Source organism: Xenopus laevis, chromosome 3L (genome assembly GCF_017654675.1).
Source record: "Xenopus laevis strain J_2021 chromosome 3L, Xenopus_laevis_v10.1, whole genome shotgun sequence".
Classification (NCBI taxonomy): Eukaryota; Metazoa; Chordata; class Amphibia; order Anura; family Pipidae; genus Xenopus; species Xenopus laevis.
Genome location: NC_054375.1, coordinates 81,615,632 through 81,641,249, shown reverse-complemented (window position 1 = coordinate 81,641,249; position 25,618 = coordinate 81,615,632). Strand labels below are relative to the sequence as shown.

At 36.6% G+C, this 25,618-nt stretch overlaps 1 protein-coding gene across 7 annotated transcripts in view; it reads left to right on the top strand.

Moving 5' to 3' along the window:
• Positions 1–25,618, top strand: part of kif21a.L (kinesin family member 21A L homeolog) — a 76,925-nt gene that overhangs the window by 18,948 nt on the left and 32,359 nt on the right. For 6 of the 7 annotated variants that reach the window (XM_041586449.1, XM_041586451.1, XM_041586455.1 and 3 more), the window contains exons 3-20: positions 1,572–1,754; positions 2,118–2,267; positions 4,200–4,334; positions 6,526–6,693; positions 7,026–7,141; positions 11,543–11,738; positions 13,127–13,316; positions 14,551–14,614; positions 16,098–16,301; positions 17,363–17,444; positions 18,659–18,779; positions 20,262–20,450; positions 20,754–20,953; positions 21,885–21,992; positions 22,653–22,721; positions 22,835–23,043; positions 23,840–23,987; positions 24,578–24,772. In XM_041586449.1, the coding sequence (XP_041442383.1) occupies positions 1,572–1,754; positions 2,118–2,267; positions 4,200–4,334; positions 6,526–6,693; positions 7,026–7,141; positions 11,543–11,738; positions 13,127–13,316; positions 14,551–14,614; positions 16,098–16,301; positions 17,363–17,444; positions 18,659–18,779; positions 20,262–20,450; positions 20,754–20,953; positions 21,885–21,992; positions 22,653–22,721; positions 22,835–23,043; positions 23,840–23,987; positions 24,578–24,772 (2,727 nt within the window). The remainder of the gene's footprint in view (positions 1–1,571; positions 1,755–2,117; positions 2,268–4,199; positions 4,335–6,525; positions 6,694–7,025; positions 7,142–11,542; positions 11,739–13,126; positions 13,317–14,550; positions 14,615–16,097; positions 16,302–17,362; positions 17,445–18,658; positions 18,780–20,261; positions 20,451–20,753; positions 20,954–21,884; positions 21,993–22,652; positions 22,722–22,834; positions 23,044–23,839; positions 23,988–24,577; positions 24,773–25,618) is intronic. The other variant, XM_041586450.1, reaches the window with a different exon arrangement.

The following is a 25,618-nucleotide window of genomic DNA, read 5'->3' as shown; positions in this document are numbered from 1 at the left end:
CCATGATGTGACACAGGACAGAAGCAGCCAAATTAATTCTGAGGTGTTCAGAGACATAATGTCTGCTCAAATCCAGCTAAATGCAGTCAAATTGATTGGGAGGCATTTCATAATACAGATGGACAATGACCCGAAACATACAGCCAAAGCAACCCAGGAGTTTATTAACATTCACCTGATCTGAACCCAATTGAGCATGCATTTCACTTGTTGAAGACTAAACTTCAGACAGAAAGGCCCACAAACAAACAGTAACTGAAAGCTGAAGCAGTAAAGGCCTGGCAGAGCATTAAAAAGAAGGAAACCCAGAATCTGGTTATGTCCATGAGTTGGGATTAAATTTTATATTTGATGTAACTTGCTTTGTGCAACATATCCAATTTGATATATATTGTGATGTTTCATAACTTGTATTAACTATACCCCTAAACACCTTAATACCTTATACCCCTTAATGAGAAGTCTTAAAAGCAATGACCTGACCCAAATCTTATTGGTCTTAACTTATGGGAGGGTCTGTTTGAAAATGTATATATATGTATAAGGGGGCATGTATTTGCTCTTTGAGATGGCCTATGATTAAGTGCTGGGTACGCATGAAACACATTAGGCTCCATGTGGGTGAATGTATTTTAGATGTTTCAATAAATATATATTTTAATATAGCATGACTATAGAGATTTTTGTTTTGTCACTGTCATTGCCAGCAAAGGGTTTTCAACCAATTATTAGAAATGAACATCTTATTTTCAGTTTTTTAATTTGTCCAATTGCTTTTGAGCCCCTGAACTGAAGTGATTGTATTAAAAAAAGGCTTTAGTTCCTCACATTTTTATGCAATCTTTTTGTTCAACCCACTTAATTAAAGCTGAAAGAGTACAGTTCAACTGCATCTGAGTTGGTTTATTTAAAATTCATTGCGGTAATGTTCAGAACCAAAATTAGAAAAAAGTTGTCTCTGTCCAAAGACTTAAGTAAAAAAAAAAAGATGTAAGTAAAAAAAACAAACCAAGCTCAAATTATTATTAATATTGGCATTGCTAATAATCATTTGTTAGGACATTTTTACAGGTTATTTATGGCTGTTCCAAAGTTTAAAGAATATAAACAATTTCTCAGAAACAAACTAATGACATGAGAATCTCAGGATCCGTTGTATTTGTTTTGGCTGTGTTAGGGGTTGATTTCTATTTCCCACCCTCTTCTGCATGATGTTTTAAATTTTTTGGAGGGAAACTTGCGTATCACACATTGATTACTAGTAAGTAAGTAAGCATTTTCTTAAAACTCTTAACTGACCAGAGAAAAATAACCATCCATTTAGCCTAATGAATAAACATGTAGACTTTTTGACAACACAATTGAGGGCCAGGCTGGTCACTAAATTCAATAATATTCTTTCTTTAGTTGGCCTAGTGACTAGATCAATTAGGAGGCCTATAAAGCTCTCTCAGTTGAGGATATCCTACATGCTCCAAGCCAGGATTTTTAACTTTATTTAACTTGGTTTATTGTTTAACTTTATTGACATTGTTTGCTTTCTATATTTTGATGTTTTACTTTCCCTAAAGACAGGTTCTGGCAAAACCTACACAATGGGCACAGGATTTGATGTTAACATATCTGAGGAAGAGCAAGGTATCATTCCTCGTGCTGTTCAACATCTTTTCCGGCGTATTGAGGAGAAGAAACGGGCTGCTTTGGAACAAGGCCTCCCACCCCCTGAATTTAAAGTTAATGCTCAATTCCTGGAGGTTTGTCGTTTTTTTTTTTTTTCAAATGTCAGCATTTGTTCATTCAAAACACATAACTTTGCATCTGCTTTCAATTTAAAATATGGTTAGGTTATGCTATTGGTGTTTGTAAAATATTTTATGTGCAGACATCAAAAATTTTATGGACAGTATCTTAGTTTAATACAGTGTAAAGGAAATAGTCCTACCAATGTTTATATTTCCAAGATAGCAAGATACAAAAATACATGCAGTCTCAACATGCCCCATATGGACTATTGCAAAACATTGTGGTCTCCCATTTTCTAAACTGACCCCCTTCCAATTGAATTTTTACATGGTATTACTATACTGTACTAAAGTACTCCTGTTAAATATATCTAGCTCTACAATGAAGAAGTTCTTGATTTGTTTGATACTACAAGGGATGTTGATGCACGAAATAAAAAATCCAACATCAGAATACATGAAGATTCAGCTGGGGGAATTTATACAGTTGGAGTCACAACACGAAATGTCAGCTCAGAAACAGAGGTAAGTGTTTTATGTGACAGGTGCCTACATATCCAATGCTGAGTTATCCCTTTCTTTTATTTATCACAATTTGAGCCTCACCAAAGCTCAGCTTTTTTAAAAACATTAGGACTACCTAACCTTAATGTTACAAAATGTTGTGCTTGGAATTACTTACATTAGTAATTATTATTAATAAGTTAAAATTGTTATAAGTGTCAAACTCATGTGAATGCTGGAGGAGAAGGGTGACATTTTGTTATTCATTTGCCAACACATATTTAGGATCTAGAGTGGTAGGCCCTGTGAAATGGCAGGTGAGCCGTTCAGACTTCTCTTGTTGCTTTCCTTCTTTATAAGGTGCATTTATGTTGTTCACAAAGTTATCACTGGTTGTATGAAAGGAAAAGTCAAGGCAAACCTATGTCAAACCTTTTTTATACTTGTTCACACCACCTATGCCTTTGTGACATATACCGTATGTAATTTTCTTTGCTGTTCAGTTTGCCTTGACTGCTCTCTTTATTCAGTTGTGTCATGATATATATTGTCAGCAGTGATAGCACAAAATGCCAAAGAGGAAGAAGCTCAAGGCCAGTGGCATACACACAACTCCTGTCTGCCCTGTGTTGTGTGTGCACTGACAGGCACAACATTGGCCTGTCCATATGCATGTAGAGTTGATTTAGTCATGAAAATGTTAAACAACCTGTTTTCACTTCAGAATCCACTTGTGTGAGCTGAAGGACTAATGCCATGTGCATAAGGGTGATGGCACATGAGGAAATATATCTCCCACAGTAAAATCTTTGCTACCATACGTGGCAAGTCTCTTGATAATGACTTTCCACAGCATACTCACTGTGGCTTCACCACAGAAAATTTGAATTGAGGCAATTTCCAGTGATTAAACAGGATTGCCATGCCACAGCCCTAAACTGGGGTGGACAGGAGCAGATCAGCCAGTGAAGACAGCCCTGTGTGTGCTACTGGCCTTATTCCAGCTTACCTTATTGTGTATTACACTAAGGCGGTAATATTTATTAAAGGTTGAGTTGTGTTTTTCCAGAAAAATTTGAGTTTTCAAGGGTAGTTTCAGTAATAATTTGAATTTTTTAGGATAAAAAATAAAACACATTTTTTGAGATTTATTATGCCCCGAAGCTGCAAAAAGCTTTAATCCAAAATACTCTAAAATCTGTCTAGGTCATGTAGAAGTCAATGGCAGAGGTCCCTTGAACAATTTGAAGTTGTTCTTAGCTTTCATGATTTTCTGTTTTTTTTTATTTTTTTGGTGTTTTGCATTTGAAAGCTTGATGAATTCGAGCTATTCAAGCTTTGACTGGCTTTCAACTGGATCATTTAGAGCAGGGATCCCCAACCTTTAGAACCCGTGAGCAACGTTCAGAAGTAAAAGGAGTTGGGGAGCAACACTAGCATGAAAAATGTTCCTGGGGTGCCAAATAAGTGCTGTGATTGGTCATTTAGTAGCCCCTATGTGGATTGTCAACCTACATTGAGGCTCTGTTTGGCAGTACACCTGGTTTTTATACAACCAAAACTTGCCTCCAAGCCTAGAATTAAAAAAAAAACACCTGCTTTGAGACCACTGGGAGCAACATCCAAGGTGTTGGAGAGCAACATGTTGCTCACGAGCTACTGGTTGGGGATCACTGATTTAGAGTATTCAAGTTTTTCACCCCAATTGCATTGATTCAAGTTTTTCACATTCGGTTTTTTTTCATCAATTAGCAAACATTCTAATGAGTTTATTTCAGGTAGAAAAAAACTCACAAACTCGACCTTTGATAAATAACCTCCTATATGTCAGCCACAAGTTATCCCTGTTTAAAGAAACTAAGCACAAACTAAATTCAAATTTATAAGGATGTAGAGGTGACAAGCAAACTAAAAGAATGTGTCTATACTAAATATTTTTGTGGTTTTCTCTAGATGATACAGTGCTTGAAGATTGGTGCCTTATCTAGAACTACAGCAAGTACACAAATGAATGTTCAGAGTTCTCGTTCACATGCAATTTTCACCATCCATTTATGTCAAAATCGAGTTTGCCCTAAAATCGACACTGTAAGTCTTATTTCAGTAATACATTTTCAGAGGGAAAATGAGTGAGAAATAACATATTATATAAATATTTCATATTGTGCTTTTTTTTCTTGCTGTTATTTATTTGTTGTCATTTCCTGCACCCCGTTATGAATTAATCTAAAATTCTCCACTAGCAATCTTATATTGCCTGTTTTCTACCTCTATGCCACTAGCATAACAATGTCCTCGCTTCCTTTATACCACCGCCTTCCTGTTCCCTTACTGCACTTCCTTTCCACTCCTCTCTGCTCTGTTGGGTGAGGTTGATATGCTATATTTCTTGCCAGGAGTGTGGGGAAAAAGTGGGATACTTTTCTTACTCTTCACTGTGAATGTGTTATGAATGAGTGTTACTCAGGACAAATGTTCATATACAGTAGAACCCCCATTTTACGTTTTTCAGGGGACCAGATAAAAATGGTGTAAAATCGGGGGAAATGCTTTGTGCATTATATATTGATGTGACCACAAAAAAAGTGTAAAATGAAGAACATAAAATCAAGGGATGTAAAATTTAGGTTTCACTGTAATTTTTAAACTGTATCAAATTTTAAGTAAGGGTAGATTAACGTTAACGGTACACCAGGCTTTAGAACCACCCCAGCTTAATACTTAGTACGCCTTCTTCCCCCCCCCCCACACCATTTATATGATAGTTCGGTGCAATCTCCTAGTAAATTACTCACCCACATGTCCTTTTCCATTATAATGCACATTTTATAGCCTCTGCAGCTAATATCAGCCTACAACTATGAAATATATCTGACTGTGCAACCCCTTGGTTACTTTGAGATGCAAGTTAGTGGGCCTATCTTACTATTTATCAGCACATTTCAAATGTAATGGCTTACTCAGACTCCGAGTGTACCACTGATAATGTCTTGCATAAAAAACATCCGAGACTCAGATCTTAGAAAAGATGTTCAAGTGGCCATGTAGTTTGAAATCTTATGTGGGGATCACATTCTGCATTCCAGGATTGAACTGAAGTGTGAAAATACTAAACAGCCGTGTGATTGTTAGCCTCAATGTTCTTTGTTAGAATTATATAGGAAGAAAAGGATGTGCTGTGTATACTCATTTCATGTGTTTAATAAATAAGGAAATCATTGGCTTTACAGCAGAAGTGTTATACATTATTTCATATAACCCTATCTTATTTAATGTTATTCCAATATTATTCTGTATTAGACTGTAAAGATTTCCATTCAGATAGTAAACAATTTGTTGCAGGAATATTTCCTGCTGTACTCTAGAAAATATTTTCAATGTTACATTGTAGCCACAGTATTTAAAGCATTTACTAACACAGAATTGCAGTGGAGTCTAGTAGCTGCAATAACTGTTGTCCTGTAACACTGTTGGCCAACAAAAATTCAGTCCTAACAATATAAAATACATTCACCTTGGCTTATAAGTGGTTTATGATAATTGTACTTAACTTCTGGTGCTATATAAATAAATGATGATGATGATGATGATGATGATGAAGCCATTGCTTTACTTGATACTGATATGATATTGATATGGTTCCGGAGCACTGATTTTCAAACACAACTGGAATTTTTGGTTGGTGTAAGGCACATCATGAGCTATAAATGGATCACCTTAAAAGTATTATAAACCGAAATGTGGAATTTTGTGTAATGAAATTTCATTTAAAGTTACTTTCCTGTATACATTATTTACACATTTGGTTTTGTAGTTAATAATTCAATAATAATTTCAAAATTGGGGTCTCTATTTGCATTGCAACAGTGTATTAATAGTCCTCTCCATTCCAGCCAGTACTAAATTTTCCTCACTAACTTGTATATTTGTATGACTCTCCTTGTTCACAGGTCTATTAATCACAGAAATAGTAAGGGTTTGTGAGAATTTAAGTGCTGGTTGGAGTGGAGCTGTCTACTGTAGCATTGTATTACTGATGATGTAGTCAGAACCAGCAGTGCAGAGAATGGCAAAACTCAGGAGACGCTCAGGCAAGCTTCCAGTAACATTCATTATCAAGGAGGTGACATCAGTACAAATGAAACTGTGTTGGTATGATTGTAGTTCAGAAATTGATTTGGTATAATTTGTAGAATACACAGGAGGTCTGCAAAAGTTTATTGCTTGTATAATAAAATCAAACTGCTGTCATGCAAAACATAATATGCTCATTTAACAGGAGAATGATCTGGATAACAGGATGGCCTCAGAATTGAATCAAATGAATGAATTTGAAACACTAACTGCCAAATTCCATTTTGTTGATTTGGCTGGCTCTGAACGTTTAAAGCGCACAGGTGCTACTGGAGAGAGGGCCAAGGAAGGCATTTCAATCAACTGTGGGCTGGTAAGATTAACAACTACTTTAAATATAAAACTTTTTCGCCAGTTGCTAGTTTCCCCTCCTAACTGCAGCTTACTGAAATTAAGATATTTTAAAAGAAATAATTGGATTTAAATCTGTCTCGTACACAATTCTTTCTTGTGGATGGAAAGTTAAGTAATATGAAAACATGTTAGTTTATGGAAAAATTTGAAATCAGATTTTTTTCCCATTAACCGCTCTCCCATTCTTTGGATGACTTTAATCTGGGGAAAAACAGCAGATTTTACCTTTATGTACATCATATATATTTCTAGTATGTACTGACAATATTGTGCTTTTTTCATATATTCTAGTTAGCCCTGGGAAATGTTATAAGTGCTTTAGGAGACAAGAGTAAGAAGGCCACTCATGTGCCTTATCGAGATTCCAAGTTAACAAGACTGCTGCAGGACTCACTTGGTGGAAACAGGTAAGTAACATTAGGTAATTTGTCTGTTCAACTGTCCTACATAAAAATCTTTATACAAGGGATTTCTTTGTGGGTGGACACCAATGCGACCAGTTTCTGCCCCAAGTGTACAACCAGCTTGAATGCAATCTGCGTAGCACTGCATTGCAAGGAAACTTTATAAACAATGTACCTTTAACCTTGTTGTGAGCTAAGGAGGTTGGTAAAATATTGGACATTAAAGGTCATGCTTAATCCAAAAAATGGTTTGACCTATGAAAATACCCAGAAGAAGAAGAACGTTCTATAGAAATGTAGGTCTTACTGTTTTGTTAGAACTTGAGTAGCAGCCTCATTGCTATATTGTAGCTTGAATATTAATATTATTATTATTGTTATTATTAACAACACATATTTCTCTGTACGGCCCTTCCTGTCAGTTCAGGACGATTGGGGTTAAGTTGCTCCTCTCTAGAGGCAGGACAAACTAAGAACTCTTCCTTCCCCCCCTCTTCCCGTGACTCCACCTCCAACCTCAGTTTTTTTTAGTTTGTCCTGCCTAGGTTATAAGTATATTCACGGGTAGAGCCTATAACGGTACAGAATCGCCAGGTAAGTACTACATACATGGTTGAGCCCAGGAGTGCTCCCTATATTTTACCAATGAGCCTTGTGCTCCTTCTTGAAGAAGTCTGGTGCTCCCCAGCTTAGAGCTTTGGTTGAGCCAGGATATCCATACGTCATATATAGTGCTTCCCAGCTTGCAGCTTGGTGAGCCCATGGTATCTGTAAGCCAAAAAAAAGTGCTCCCTTATGGTCTGAGTCTGGATAGCTATGGAACTACTAGCCTATCCAAGCCGTCGTTAGACGGGTCGGCAGCCATCTTAAAAATCCTTGTGCTGAATCTTTCAGCAGCCATGTTAATAAAGCTGACGTCACTTCTGCGCAAGAATAGTATTCGCGCCATTCGCTAATAACCATCGCCATTTTGGTTTGTTATACAGAGCAACTACACCATTAAGGCGCAACTCTCCAGCAAATACAGAGAGACTCAACATGGCTTCGGCAGACGAGGAGCTTCTTTCTCTCATTGACGCTAGGAGGAAACACAGACCTTTGAGCAAATAGGGTCATTACCAAGGCACAAATTCATAACTCACAATGCACACAATTAAATATTGCGGATAGCCTATCAATAACTAATGATGTATCAGAACAGCACACGACAGCAGTCATACCAAGGCGAGAGTTCCATAAACTGAATTATCATCATAAAACTGGATCCTTTAGTGGTAGGTCTAATCGAAACAACCACAGGACCAATCCAGCAAGCGTTTCAAACCAGCCTGGCAGTCTTCACAACGCTCCACTAGGAAACCGATCCCACCAAAATGGCAGGATTCCTGATGCTTTCTCCAAAAATAAATCCCATGTTCATAGGAGGCCAATTGATAGACTATTTGCCAGCATGGCAAGCCTCCAGCTCTGACCCTTGGATATTAAATATTGTAAACCATGGTTACAAAATTCATTTTCGCAGAAGGCCACATGAAAACAGATTTGTATTATCTCCAATGCCCTGGCTTCTTCACAAATCGAAAGCACTACAGACTATTATTTAGGAACTCTTAGAAGCCAAAGTCATAGCCATAGTTCCTGCAAAACACAGATTCAATGGCTATTACTTGAACCTTTTTTTAGTTCCAAAAAAAGACAGGCTAACAGAACTCAATGTTCTGTTCGCAACACTGAGAACTCGAGGTATCGCAGTGACCGCATACCTTGACGACATAATAATCACAGGCCAGTCACAATCAATAACTCAGCAACAAGTAAAAACTTGCATCCAAACCCTAACTCAGCACGGTTGGCTCATCAACCACAAAAAGAGCATCCTCATACCTACGCAAAAGTTAGAATTTCTCGGCATGATAATAGACTCAAACATAGGCAAAGTATATCTGCCACCGCCCAAGGCGTTAGCACTTCAAGAGATGGCCAGGGCCTTCACCAATCATCCTCAACAGACAGCTCACAGCATTCTCAAACTCCAGGGACTCATGGCCTCCAGCATAGAGGCGATTCCCTTCGCCAAACGACACCTCAGACCACTTCAGTTGGATTTTCTCCGTCAGTGGAACAAAAATCATCAAAATCTCAGAGCAGTTTTCTGACTCAGTGGCAGGAATCTCTCCTACACAAATACATTTGCATTCAATCCGACAACGGAACAAAGGTTGCGTACCTGAACAGACAAGGCGGCACAAGAAGTGCAGCAGCCCTCAAGGAAGTGTTCAAAATCATGGACTGGGCAGAAAGCTATCAGGTTCACATATCGGCAATATATATTCCGGGAGTACAGAATTGGCAAGCAAACTATCTGAGCCGTCACACATTAGATCCTGGGGAATGGATGCTAAATCCTTCCATATTTCAAAGGATAACAGAAAAGAGGGGAACTACAAGCATAGACGTAATGGCCACTCGTCTCAACACCCAGCTGCCTTACTTCATGTCAAGAGTACACGACCCGCAAGCCATAGGAGTGGAAGCACTGGTCAGCCCTTGGGTAGGCAGCTTAATATATGCATTTCCTCCCATTCCGTTAATTCCCAGACTTCTACAAAACATACAGTCAGAAAGAGTTCAGACCATTGTGATAGCCCCATACTGGCCGAGACGGAACTGGTTCGTAACTCTCATACAACTGTCTGCAGACAAACCATGGATTCTTCCAAAAATTCCAGATCTACCATTACAAGGTCCAGCAAGGGCAGACAATGTCCCAAGACTAAACTTAGCGGCTTGGCTATTGAAACCCAATTATGGCGTAAAAGAGGGTTTTCGTCAAAAGTGACTGAGACTCTGCTAGCGGCACACAAGCAGTCCACTTCCACATCTTATTATAGATTATGGCAGACTTTCAAAGAGTGGAACCATTCACATCAACTGAATTGGTCTGACTGCCAATCCACTCATATTTTAGAATTTTTACAAGATGGGGTGGTTATGGGGCTCAGAATATCTGCTCTTAAAGTTTCCACCCTTGCCGTACTGTTCCAGAAACAATGGGCCTTACTGCCAGAGATCAAACAATATTTTAAGCTCTGGTACGGCTTCATCCTCCACGTAAGAAGCCCTTACCTCCTTGGGACCTTAACCTCCGTTTGAGCAAATGGCGACAGTACCAATTCAAATGGTATCCTGCAAAATAATATTACTCATGGCCTTATGTTCAGCCCACAGAGTATCAGACTTATCTACTCTATCGTACAAGACCCCTTGGACTATATTTCACCTAGACAAAGTGGTTCTATGTACATTACCATCACATGACTTCAGCCTTTCACATTAACCAAGAAATAGTGATTCCATCTTTTTGCCCTAAACTGTCTAATCCTAAGGAAGTGGCATTACACAAGTTAGATGCAGTTAGAGCATCAAAATTCTACTTATCTAGAACTTCAGAATTAAGAAAAATAGACTCTATTTTTGTCATGGATGCAGGCGCCAGAAAAGGTTTACCTGCCTCAAAAGCCAGCCTAGCAAGGTGGATTGTTCAGGCAATTTCCCAAGCTTCTTGCTTGGCAGGAAAAGAGCCACTGACACAATTAAAGGCACATTCCACTCGCAATATGAGTGCATCCTGGGCTTTCCACAACCAAGCATCCATGGATATGATTTGCAAGGCAGCAACATGGAGCTTGTTACATACTTTTGCAAAGTTTTACAAGTTATATGTACTGGCTTCGGCTGAAGCAGCTTTTGGCAGAAAGGTGCTGCAAGCAGTAGTAGTGGCACCTAAGTAATCCTGCACATCAAGACTATAGTTAGAACCCTCCCTTTTTTGAACGGCTTTGGGACATCCCCAGTCATCCTGCACTGACAGGTAGGGCCGTACGGAGAAAGGATGATTTACTTACCTCAAAATCCTTTTCTCGTAGGCCCGTACTGTCAGTGCAGCATCCCATCCATGTGGCAGGGGTGCCGGGTTTTGCTATGCGTCCTTAGTAGGATTGTCATCTTCTCGTTCTCCACCGGCAGACTTTGGGACAAAAAACTGAGGTTGGAGGTGGAGTCACGGGAAGAGGAGGGGAAGGAAGAGTTCTTAGTTTGTCCTGCCTCAAATAGAGGAGCAACTTTTAACCCCAGTCATCCTGCACTGACAGTACGGGCCTACGAGAATAGGATTTTCCGATAAGTAAATCATCCTTAATAAGGCCCAACATATTCCACAGTGTTAAATAAAACTTAAAATGTATTTGTTTGTACCTTGTCTTGGCTATGCCACATAAATATAAGAAATGCTGGATAAACATAGAAATCTACATAATTTAAAAACCCTGAGCATATTTGCCTCTTCATTTATTCTTAAAGTCTTAATACCATAATCAGTAAAAGCATTTTTTTTCCATTTTCTAGCCAAACTTTTATGATAGCTTGTGTAAGTCCTTCAGACAGAGATTTTATGGAAACCTTAAACACACTTAAATATGCCAATCGGGCACGGAATATTAAAAATAAAGTGATGGTTAATCAAGACAGAACAAGTCAACAGATAAATGCACTGCGTAATGAGATTGCACGGCTTCAGATGGAGCTCATGGAGTACAAAACAGTGAGTGCAGAATGCTTTGCCAATTATCATTTTGTTTCTTCTTGTTTTTTTTTTTTGTTTTTTTTTAAATCAGAGCCAGAAGTATTAACCCCTAAGTGGTATAGATGATAAAATCTACAGTGCTGACACTAAAGTTTTTAGACATGTTAGTAATTGAGAATCTTTCCAAAGACAATGTGCTCAGCAGTATGGTAAGATCTTATTTTCCACCATCTTAGTAAGATTTACTCATGTCTCCTCTGCCCCCCCCCCCCCAAACAAAAGCTGACTTTCTTTCTGAAAACAGGTGGGTATGTATTATTTCACTAGGCTATATAAAGAGAGAGAGATACTGACTTACAGGACTTTAAAATATGGTGATAAAGTTTATTTATTATTCTAACATTTATTACTAAGTTTATGCCTCCTGACCCATAAGAATTTGTTTAGAATGAATTGTATAAAATATAACTGAGTATTGTACAGAGCATGTCATTTATTAAAGGGATCCTGTCATCGGAAAACATGTTTTTTTCAAATCGCATCATTTAATCGTGCTACTCCAGCAGAATTCTGCACTGAAATCCATTTCTCAAAAGAGCAAACAGATTTTTTTTATATTCAATTTTGAAATCTGACATGGGGCTGGACATTTTGTCAATTTCCCAGCTGCCCCTGGTCATGTGACATGTGCCTGTACTTTAGGAGAGAAATGCTTTCTGGCAGGCTGCTGTTTTTCCTTCTCAATGTAACTGAATGTGTCTCAGTGAGACATGGGTTTTTACTATTGAGTGTTGTTCTTAGAGCTTCCAGGCAGCGAAAATCCATTTCCTGCTGAAATGAAAAATATAACAGGACTACACTAAGGTGCAGATTTATGAAAGTTCATAGAACAGACATTTCTCTGAATTGTACTTTTTAGCGTGAACAAACAAATTATTCGTATATTTACTTAATCCACCTAGTGCAGAGAATAGAACTCAATAGTAAACAATGCAAGTCCGACCATGACAGTTGCATTGAGTAGAAGAAGCAATAACTATTCTGCAAGCTTTCCCTTTGTGAAGTGCTGGCTCTTTCTGAAAGCACAGGATCAGGCACAACGACCCCATGTATTACAACAAAACAAAATACCTTTATTGGTTCAAGAATAAAATTATAAATGATAGCATTAAATATTTGCAATGTACGCAGTGTAATTTAGTAATAAAAATCATGATAGAATCCCTTTAATATCTTGGATTCTTAAAAAAAGATTTAAATTGCAAAATTACTTATACATTTTACATTCATCTATTTTAAACGTTTACTTGAAGTTAACTTTGCTGTTATAGAGTATCTGACTGTTGCAAAGTATGAGATAATCGACATTCCAAAGAATACCTAAAATAAATACTTTTTTGTTTCAGGGTAAAAGGATTATTGATGAGGAAGGAGTTGAGGGCATTAACGACATGTTCCATGAGAATGCAATGCTACAGACAGAAAACAACAATCTGCGTATGAGAATTAAAGCAATGCAAGAAACTATTGATGCTCTGAGGTCCAGGACAACGCAGCTCATAAGCGATCAGGCCAATCAAGTTATTTCTAGAGCAGGTATCTGTTAACAATGTTTTAATGTATGTAACACTTTTGTTTTACTTTTTATGTAATTCTGTATGTTCATAGTATAAATCATTATCATTATAAATCATTTATTGCATATTGCATGCCGGAATATGTTGGCACTCTATAAATAGCAATAAGATAATGAAAAGTTATTTTTTAAACTTGGCTCCCTTTTCATGGACTCTATAGAGACAATTTTGTAAGAAGTAAATTATGCAGGCCTTTCATTCAGTTAACTAATCTCTATAATGGATCCATTATAATGTATTATACCTCAGATGTGCTTATTTATACTTTTTGCATTAATAAACCGTGCGGCTACATTTCCCCTTTTACCTCTGCACATTTGCTCCACGTGCAATGAATAGCAAAAACCAAAGCATTATTTCTTGGGCTTCTGCTGCTGCATTAGGGAAGCAGAAGAAATAACTATGGCTGGTTGCCACTGATGTAATGGCATTAGTAGATTTTATATGTGACTCATGTCTGGGAAATCTGCAGTATTTTTTTTCTGAAATATAATTATCTGGGTCAGCATATCAATTAACCATTTTTCATGACTCATTTATTGAATAAACCAACTTTATTTTCTGCCGTGGCAGTAATGAAGAGACATTTGGTACAGTATGTTTAGTATCCAGTTATAGGCAGGATACAGGAAACTTCAGTGCAAGAGGGGTCTAAACAGCAGAGTAGAGAGTGATGCTACAATGTCCTTTTAATGGGATTTGGCCAAGCATGTTTATAAACAGTAAGCAAACCAAATCAAATTTTCTAACTGCATAAGCAATACCTTTATTGCAGTGCAACTGTTTAAAATATTATAATGCTTAATAAAAAGGAAGTTACCATTTGAGTAATCTTTTAAATTTGAAATGGCTAGAATGCATATCATGTTTGTCCATGTTGCAAAGGCATGATATTTCCAAGTGCCCTGGGTGCCCCCCTCTCCTTCCCTGTATTAGGATAGTCACACTGTACATTAGGCCTTTAGGCAAGGGCAGAAATTATTGTTATACATTAAGTAAAGATCAATGGAATTTAATTTTTTTTTGTTCATGAGGGCCTTGGCACAAATTATTCAGGTAAAGACTTAGTTCTCAAAGTGTTAAAATTATTGGTTGTGCTAGTTTTTGTTTATTGATCAATCTAGTCTGTACAGATAACGTAACCCTTTTCTTAAGAAAAAAAATCCAATAACATTTCTTGCTATATTCTACAGGGGATGGAAATGAAGAGATAAGCAACATGATTCACAATTATATTAAAGAGATTGAAGATCTCAGGTACAAAAATAATGTTTTAATAGGGAGATGAACTATATAGACATTATTAGAGCATTGGTGCCAGGAAATTCAAAAATTTGATGTTTGCATTCTTACTGGGTTAAGCTTAAATGAACCATGACATAAAACCACTGTGGGCATAATAATAATCATGTTCTATTCACCCTTTAGCTATTTATATTTCATTATTTGTATTTAATATGTGTTCATTGCACATGTATCAGGACTAGTTTGTTCATTATATGTGATGTATAGTTTCACAAAAAAGATGGTAGATATGCTAGACGTGGAATCCTTTGCACATTAATTTTGCTCTGTTTGCCCTTTGGATACTGCTTAACTGATGTGGTAAGAATGGATTTTTGCAAAACTACTGGTGCATGACTCCATCTAGTGGTGAAAATGAATAGCTGAATGCTTAGTTAATATATTTAGTGTTGGTTAGTATTATTTTATGTACAAAACAGGATTGTCCATTTATCGTTACAGAAGTTACAGAAAATAAATAAATAAAAGTTCTTTCAAGTTTATTGAAATAATTTCTTGTGGGCACATTGACCTTATATTGTGGGAAATACCTTACTTAGCATTGCTAAGTTTTCTGATAATGCTAAATTCTTGGGATTCTGTAATTTAATTAGAAGATGTTAAAATAAATAACTCTCTGGCACACGGTTGGGGGACTTCTTGTATTTAGATAACCCCACCAAGCCCTGTTGTGTAGGACTTTGTTTGTAGCCCAGGGTGGGAACCAAGGGGCTAATTTTATGATCACTGTATTGTTTTTTGGGGGGTATATAGTGTCAGCAATTGATAGGGCCAATCTCCTGCCCATGTTTTATTCACTACTGCTACCTGTATTTACTGTCTTGCACCATTGTCTACTTTGCATATGCAAATTAGGCATTGGAATCCTAAGCAAAGAAAAAGTCTAACGCATTTGGCAAAATGTATCAATTACGCATCTCTAGCGAAAGGACCTTTTTCACATTGGCAGTGGAAGAGATTTGTATTGTGAGAACCTGAGCCTATTTTATATAGGTGATATATTTTGAAACATCTACAAGCATTCTTGCCTTATTGCTAAATCTGTTACTAATTTTTTTTACCTACTGTTAAAAATAAATGCGATATTTCATCTGTCTGAATGTGGTAAAAAAACTAAAAAAGAATTTTAGCTTGTTGCTTTAAAGAGATGGTTCATATTTAAGATAACGTAAATGATGTTACAGAATGCCCTATTCCTAGTAACTTTGCGGTTGGTCTTCATTATTTCCTGTATACTAGTATATATAGTAGTATATAGTTTATTTTGTTTGCAGTGGACAGGGAAAAAGTAAATGTGCTTAATCATTTCTTTTACTCATTGTATCTAATCATATTTTCCTCTTAGTATGATTTCAATTAGACAAAAAGATATCATCAACTATATGACTCTGTCTATCCAGTCTGATCTCCTAATTCCTGTTCTTAATTTTTGTAGAGTGAAACTGTTAGAAAGTGAAGCAATAAATGAAAATCTGCGAAAAAGCTTATCAAGAGCTTCATCAAGGTCATCATACTTTGCTGGCCACACTCCTTTTTCCTCATCTTTAATTGCTGCAGAAAAAGAGACCAATGAAATAATAGATTTGGCCAAAAAAGATCTTGAAAATCTGAAAAAGATAGAGAAAAAGAAGAAGAAAAGGTAACCATTCTGGCAAATAGTTTGTGGTCAAACTTTAATAGTTAGCAACTTTTATACTTGGCTCTAGCCTTAGCTGTTCTGCATGCTTTTCAGCAATCTGTCTGCGACTGCATGTGCGTATTTGCTCTGTATATCGGCACCAAATTAATGTTCGTACTTTTTCATTAAAGCTGTCCCATTACAATATTTTTTTCTACTGTCAAGGCTTCTGTTCATCATTTTGACAAACCACCTTTTTGTGGTCAACTAAACTACAATTCTAGTATAGTATCTCTGACAGTGAATATGTGTTCACCTCAATATTTCAACCTGATTGGCATTCAGATTGAGGCTTTATGTGGGCATAAGTACCTCAGTTTAGTTTTAGGCAGGACAAAGAATGTGGCACCCATACCCACAACACTTACCCCAGTTGCTAAACACAACTAGGAGGACTGTTAAATCTGGATGATTACTATGGCAGTAGTTTTTTGCTTTTGTATATTATAATCTTAGGGAGAGTGCCAATAATTTAGATCCAAAAGTCTAAATGCCAGTGTCTTAATTAGAAAGGTTCAGTCCTGCAGGAAGTTTATATTTAACAGCAAAGAAGTTAAAAATATAAATTGCTGTGCAAATAGTACATTCACCCAAGGCAGTTTAAAATGATCAGTACCGTAGTTTTTTCTCTTTATTACTCATGCCCTGCTAAAGAAAATATTTCTGCTGAAACCAGAACTATTCATAAATTTATAAAAGGCAAAAATTGCCTTAGGGCAGCGGCCGACAGGGAGATCTTTCCTCCAGAGGCAACAGTGGCCGACTTTGCAATATGTTGGTTTTACTGCCATTGATTTCATTTTTTTCCAATGGAGACGCATTTTTTGGAGATTTGTTGCTCGCAGTTATGCATAAATATTCGCGGGCGAAAAATATCCTCATTGAGCACTGCTCTTAAAAAATTTAAGATTGCGGGTGAATGCAAAAAAAAAAAAGTATTAATCTATTAAATCTACAAACATAGAATATTTATCTGCTGTATATCACATGTATTTTACTTACATCTGCATTTTGTTAACCAGCGTTGTCAAAGAAGAGAATGCTGATAGTGAAAAGTTGGAAGAAAAGGGCAGTGCGGAAAAGGAATGCCATGAATTGGTAATTGTGAGTAGAAAGGAGTACAGAGAATTTCCCCGTTTCCTTACATTATGTTTTTGGTGCTCTTCACATATTATATTTACAACCAGATAAAAAAAAATACAGAATAAAATATGACTAACAAAATTATTACAGGGAGGCCTATTTATCAAAATATTTATTGTTATTTTAGAGGGTTTTTTTCTACTTTGAATAAACTTTCAATTTTAAAAATGCAATACAAATATTGCATTATTTATTAAATACTTGAAAATAAAGAAATTAATAAAATTGTAAAAAAATGGATTACTGTGAAGTCGTGGTTTACTCATCATTTGTAGTGAGAAAAACTAATAGAATATGTTATGGCTAGAACAGTTTCTATTGACTGCTACTTGATCTCACAAGCTTTTTGATGCCGAAATTTGGATTTGAGTTTTTTTGTGTATTTTTCCACTTAAGAAATATAAAAAAATTTGTTTTATAATCCATTGTTCACATTAATGATTTTTATTGCAAAAAAATTGCAGAAAAAGAAAAGAATACTAACCTTGATAAATAAACCCCCCTTAGAGTTTGTCTCTCTATAACACATTGACAGGTAATCAAAAGGGGAGCTTCCCCATTAAATAAACAGAGATGTTGAAATTATTGTTTACCTGCACCAAGATATTAGATTTATAGATACAGAGCATGCAAGATTATTGAAGCTGCCACATAGTTTTAATATAAAATAGTTGCTTCTGTGCAGCACAGAATACATCTGTGGTTATATTTTCTTTGTGATCACATATTGTAAACCTGATTAATATTAACCTTATGACTCAAAGCAAATGACCAAAATCTAGCTTAGAGGGTGTTTACTTTTATCAAAACTTAAGGGCAGATTTATCAAAATATGAGATTAGAGTTTCCCACAGAAAAAACTTGCCTACTTTCTATTGATTCCTATGGGATTCTTAAAAGTGTACTTATCAAATTATGACTTTCATTCATTAATAAGTACACTTTTAAAAATCACATTGCAATGAATAAAAAGTGGGTGAGTTCTGCGGTAAACTCACATTTTGATAAATCTGCCCCTTAGTCAAAGGTTAAGATACTTTTCCAACACATTACACTACAGACACTGTGTCAAATATAGCAATTCCCACTCATATAAGGGTAAACATCACTGGGCAAGGTGTAATGCCTTTATCAAGTCACATATATTTCTAAATGGTGTATTTCCTATGATGTAGGAAGAAGGTCAAGAAGGTAGTGACCACGAGGAAGATGAAGAGGTAGAAGAGGATGAAGAGGATGAAGATGTAGATGCTGCTGAAAGTTCAGATGATTCAGATTCTGAACTGGAAGAAAAAGGTAACATACTGATATTCTGGATTATATGGGATGTGGGAGCACTTTGACCACTGCTGCTTGCCACTTGAGATGTGCCTTTCTGACCACAGCTGCCTTTTAGCCCCTTTTGAATGAATCAAGGTAATCTCAAATTTAACAAAATCTGCAGTGAAAAGCTCTCCTACTATCTTCCATTAACTTTGTAATACTGATGGTATGTCTGTTAACACTATTGATTAAGCACACTGTCTTGGGGTAATTTTCCCCTTACCCTTCTGTCACTTTTTTCAGTATTGTTAAAATCTGCAACTTGTCTCTGTGAAGCACCTGGTAATGCTAAACATGTCCTAATCCTATCACACCCAGGCTTGTGCAATCTTCTACTAACTAGCTTCCCAGATTCCCCTTGCCCCTTCTTCTATTTCTGCCATAAGGCAAGGTGAAAACTTTGAGATGCCTTTACAAGCCAGAAGGGTCATGGCCTTACTAGGCAATAAGACGTGGCAAGATATCATTGTGGGCATGACTAAGCAGTCATTCCATATCATGGAATGATATCGTTGGGGGCGTAAACAGTGCTGAAAGTGGCACTAGGGATGACTCCCTGAGTATTTAAATGAGCATGTAAATAAGGTTTATTATATAAAATTATACATAATCAGTTTATTACATTTCTGATGCTATAAAACAACTGTTTCCACAACTTTGTAGGTGTCCGTAAGCAGTGTTATATTTTGTATTTCCCTGGTACCCAAATAAACTTACTTTGAACATTGGAAACATACTTAAGATTAGTAGATGGTGGGCAGAAGAACGGACACATCTTAATTTCTTAATTTGATCTTCTCTTGGTGGGATATGTATTGTTTTAGACTTCATAAAAATCAAATCAATCTAATTCAATTCTAAATTGAGTAGTGTTTAATTTGGGCTCAGCATGGCACATCCCATGTGTCCTTTGTAGGAATAGTTTGGCACAGGTCTATGTACCTGTGCCACAGCGCATTTGCTCCATATCAGCTCTTTTGAGATACCCCCAGAACTGAGATACGACAGCAAGAAAACCTAAGCATGGTATTGTGTGATGTAATATATGTGAAAATAAGGACAGAGTGGCCCATTTTTCTGTTTTCTTGCATGTCATGATGTTCTAGACATTATTACTCTCTAAAGAGAAGATGTGCCCCTTTATGACACGAGCTCAGTTAGGTAATGAAAAAGGTGTATAAACACCTGAACTGCAGGCATATCTGATTCTCCATACTAAAATAAAACTATGATAGCCTGTCTCCCTTTAGGCTCATTTCTGCCACCCACTGTGGAAAGCAAGGGGACTTCAAATCCCAGAATCCATCCCTTCATCGCTTCAGAATGGAACAAGCTATAAATTCAGGAAAAAGTATTATACATTATGTATTGGTGGGACCAAAAAATGAAATGCAGGAAAGCTTAAACTCAGGGGATGTAAAAAGTTTCATTGTATTTATTTTGTTTTTGTTACAGAGAATTATCAGGCTGATCTGGCAAATATTACTTGTGAAATTGCTATAAAACAGAAGCTAATTGACGAATTAGAAAACAGCCAAAGGAGACTGCACACCCTAAAACAGCAGTATGAAGAAAAACTGATGACACTGCAAAATAAAATTAAGGACACCCAACTAGAAAGAGATCGTGTTCTCCAAAACATCGGTAACATAATTTTTTTTCTTAAATTAGTTAAATTTGGTATATTCATATATATTTTAAATTATCATCTGATTGACCATTTTGAGTCATGTGCCTGAAATTACAACAGACCATTCTATGCACGGAAAAGGGGTTTAATGCAAATTATTTAATACATAGGCTTTCATCCTGTTTTGGGCTTCAGTCATAATTTCTATTATATTATTATGTTATATGTTATTATAGTTATTTGTTTTATTCATACTTATATTATTTTAACGGTGCCAGAATGTGTGTTTATAGATTGTATGTTTACAACCTTCTCAGGATCAATGGAAACATGCACAGAGGAAAAAACCAAAAAAATCAAAGTGGAGTATGAAAAGAAACTGCAGACAATGAATAAGGAGCTTCATAAACTGCAGGCTGCCCAAAAGGAACATGCTCGTTTGCTGAAAAACCAATCACAATATGAAAAACAAATGAAGAAACTGCAGCAGGAGGTTGTAGAAATGAAGAAAACAAAGGTAATAAAGTTTTTTTCCCAAATGTTATCATTCTTTGGTTCCAGTTACTAAAGATTGATGCGAGAAATCTTAAATTATGATTTAAATGCATCTTATTAAAACCGATGTGTGGGGGGGAAACTGGGCTTCCGTTTTCATAAAGAAATATCTTTACCTTGATATAATTCTGTGGTGAAGGTGGTTTTTCAAAGGCAACTCTATAGAGTTCTGTTCTCGTCAGTGTCCTGGCTGAAATGAGCATGTTTTAACATTTTCCCCCAGGAAACTGTCATGATTTCTGATGGACAAATGAACAAAGACTATGCCTGTTCAGTTCCCCCACGTACCTTTGCTTTATTCATGGACTCACTCTGTATATACTTCAGTGTTTCTGCATAATTCCAACAGTGACCCCTGTCACAGAGCAGAGTGCCTATGCTACTGTGGAACTGAGAATTATGATATATGATCATACAGAAAATATGGGTGATCCAGTCCTGTGACAAGAGTAACTGAAGGAAATGAATGTGTTGACCCCTTATACAAATGAACAGAGCTCTAGCTGAATTAAATGACACAATGGTGCATGTGATAAAGAGCCAAGCCACATATGTTTTTTTTAATATGTAAATGTGTATTAGTCAGACAAGGAGAGAATGAGCTCTTGCCCTGCTCCTTACTGGCTGATGATCTGCATTGCTATGCAGGGCTCTGGTGACCGTAGAGAATCAGCTTCATTAGATAGTCCATACTAACTTGTTAGCTGATCTGACCTGCTCAAAGAAGCATCTCATAACTGAAGCAGATTGATGCAGGATGCTTTCTGCAAGTTAAAGGAACTAGCAGGCAATTTCTTTTTCAGTTTTAGGTTTTATACTATCAATGAGCCTAATGTATAATATGAAGGCAAATGTCACCTTTAATTACCATCTCAAACTTTGTATTTGCCAAGGTTCGGCTAATGAAACAAATGAAAGAAGAGCAAGAAAAAGCAAGAGTAAATGAAACCCGCCGAAATAGAGAAATTGCACAGCTTAAAAAAGACCAGCGCAAACGAGATGTGAGTTTGGTGAATAATGTTTGAGCACTTCACATTAAATTCTTTGGCTAGCTTTTTGCTTAAAGAACTGCTATAATATATTTTCCCTTTTTCTTTTAAAATATGATGGTACCATTTTTATAGTAGCTAGAAAACATAAAGCAAGATAAAATAAAGTCAGGTTTGTTTGTTGCAGCTTTAAGTAAAACACTAAGTGAGAGGAACTTTTTTTCCCTTTGTAGCCCTCCTTTAGTGCAGTAGAAAAGTCTTGAATTCAAGATGGCATTTTCAAATAAACTTTCAGGGTCTGGCCAGTCGAAAAAGTTGTTAGTATTAGTTGGAGCAGCTATCCATACATGTATTTTTTTAAACAATCCATGCGTAGGGCTAATATTGGCTGATGATTAGGCCATTGGTTTATACTGTACATAAAACTCCCTTAATGTACTCCTGTTTCAGGGGGAGTACTAGCTTAAAATTTTTTTGGCAGAGCTGCTTTATTTGAAACAGTTTTGCACCTTGTTTTGCTTCCGCTGGACATAATTAGGCCTTGTATACCATTGACTTGTAGGTAGAAATTTGCATTTTAAGAACTGCCTGGTTACACTGTTTACTTTAGGATTTGCACTGTATGATAGTGAAATCATTCAAGTTGGTGATGACTTTTTTTTTTCGCTACAGAATCAGTTAAGACATTTGGAAGCCCAGAAAAAACAACAAGAAGTTGTGCTGCGTCGTAGAGCTGAAGAGGTGAATTATTTTTTGCAGTATAAGTGTATGGTATTATATTTACTTTTGATACTGTTTTTAACGACACAATTTCTTAACCCTGTAGACTTAAAATATCAAACTGTTTTCCTTAGGTTACAGCACTTCGCCGGCAAGTAAGACCCATGTCTGATAGGGTTGCAGGAAGGCTAAGCCGTAAAGTAAGTTTGCCCGAGCCTATTGCTGAACATATTTCAAATATGCATGAGGAACACGATTCAAGCAAACCTGGTTTGCAGCATAAACCAAGAATTCCTGTTGCCAGAGTCCAGCCCGCCACATCAACTGCCTTAAATGGAACAAGGTAAAAGTTTGAGTCTGCAAACACAATTTTTCTAAAATTCATTCTGCCTTACCACATATTAGTTATATTTTTCACAGAGGAAAATTAATTTTCTTAAACAGGGTACTGGTACTGCCATATTTTAGAGCTTTACAGATAACTGGTTTCCAGGTGATGATAGTTTCCATATCTGTACTTAACGCTGCTAGTGTATCTCATTTATTTTTACCAGCATATTCAACCTCAACCTCTGCTAAATAATCAGTGATGTAAATATAGAGGGAGCAGATCCTGTTCCGTGGGGGGCTTTGTATACTTTACAGGTCACCTGCCATTATGTGATGTTTGAGTGTTCACACACACTCTGAAGAGAATGGGCTGTTTTTTGGAACCAAACATTCTGACTTTAGCAAGTGTATACGCTCTGCATGCCCTTGCCCTAAAGGGTTGCCATTATGTTAGGCATCTCTCTAATGTATGAAATCACCAACTCATTCTTCTGTTCTCGTTTTCCTGTGCTTTTAAGCAAAGTGCCTTGCCACCATGTTATTGTTTCCCAATAGTCCCTTGCGCAAGCAGATGCATAAGTCTAGATTCACACAAGGGAGTCTTGAGAAATACTAATAACATAGCGCTTGGCTAAAATGATCCCTGAAGCAGTTACATTTTTAATTAGCACTGCCAGATGCATTTTAGCTGTCAGTGCAACAGCACTGCATCATAGAGAATCATAGATTGTGCTATACTAAAATATCATTGCATCATTGTGTTTTACTAAAACCAGTTGTCTAATTAAGAATGTCTTTATTGTCCACAGAAAAAAATATCAGAGAAAAGGAATAAATAGTTACACTTCAAAGGTAGCCAGACAGAAATGGCACTCATTGGAGCGCAGAGTCACAGACATTGTGATGCAAAGGATGACTATTTCCAATATGGAAGTTGACATGAACAGAATGTTGACGGTAAATCATTTTGTGGCGTGTATGGATTTTCTTCTACTGTAAAACAAATTAACTCCCTTTGAAAGATGCTTCTGCTCCTCCCTCACTTTTTCCCATTGTAAAGTGATCAATTCTGGCACTTAGTCGTTCTGCTTTCCAGATAATCTGTGAATTATACACTATGCAAAGCTGAAGTCCCAGAAACCATCACCTCATAATGGGAAAAATTGAGGAAGGGGGTTGGAAAATTATTCCTAGGAAATCAGAGTTAGACTATCATGGTTTCCTGTCAGTCTGAGGAATCATCTGTGACTGAAATGTTCAGATGTTAATGCACTTTTTACATAAGCCCAACTTTTTGTAAGTTTATGTCAAAAAGGAGGTATTTTTCCCCTTTAAGCTACAGTTTGTTCTGCACAACTTGGCCAAAGGATTAAATTAATTTAATACCTACGTTGTTCAGCTATAGTTTTCCTTTAATATGTTTATACATTTACATGTCAACGTGATGGTCTGTCAGTGAGCTATACTGTAATACTGTATGAGCTGAAACTATTCATATAAGAATATAAGAATATGTTTGTTTATTCTCTATATTTTTGTCTTTATAGCAACGGGAAGAACTAACAAAAAGAAAGGAAAAGGTCACAAAGAAAAGGGATCGCATTATAAAGGAATCTGGGGATGTGGACAAAAATATTCATAGCCTCAGTGAAGAAATTGAGTCCCTAAATGCAAATATTGACTACCTTAATGATAGCATATCTGACTGCCAAGCTAGCATTATGCAAATGGAAGAGGCAAAGGTATACTTTAACTTTTTTTTCAATAACACATTTGCAGTGCATGTCCATTCTATAATGAAGGGCACTTACACGTGATTTATTTTGTAACAAATGCACTCTTGTAGAACAGTTGGCTAAAATTTTAGGTACATGTAAAGTTGACCATAGAAAGCAAATGCTTTTCATACTGTTGTACAAGCACATAGGCTTCACATGATATACAGAGAGTTAGGGATGTCAAGACAATCACCATTCTGGACAAGCAATCTATTTTGTAAATGTTGTACATTCTGGTTTACCTTTTTATCTGTATTTTTCCTCCGGTTGAAGAATAAATGTGAGGCTGAAACTGTTTAGGTTTTGAATATGGTATTGTTTTAAGCATTAAAATAAATTATACACAGCACACTTTTTAGCATGACACACACAAAAAGGTTGCATTTCTGATTAGTTTGGGTATTGTCATCTCATTTAATAGAGCTAGCTGATTGCCCAATATACCATGTTAACAGAGTGTAGTATAATTCTTAAGGTGGTATTTTGCGGGTCCTAAATAGGTGCAAAATATTTGTATATAGTATGAGCAATTTGAATATGTTTACATTGCATAAGATATTTGCTGTATAAATTAGCTTGATTGCCACGCCCAAGATTTCCCTTATGCAGGTAAGCATTGGAAATGCCAAAACTATGCCAGGCATGCATGCAAATGCTCACCCAAAGTTTTTGCATGATTACACATTTTTATTTACACACTTTAGACTTACCCATGGAAGGTTGTTAAAACACCGGCAAAAAAATGCCCCCTGTGCTATTGTCCTTAAGAGGTATATTTGTTTTTGTGTCTGAAAACAATTGTAATGTTGA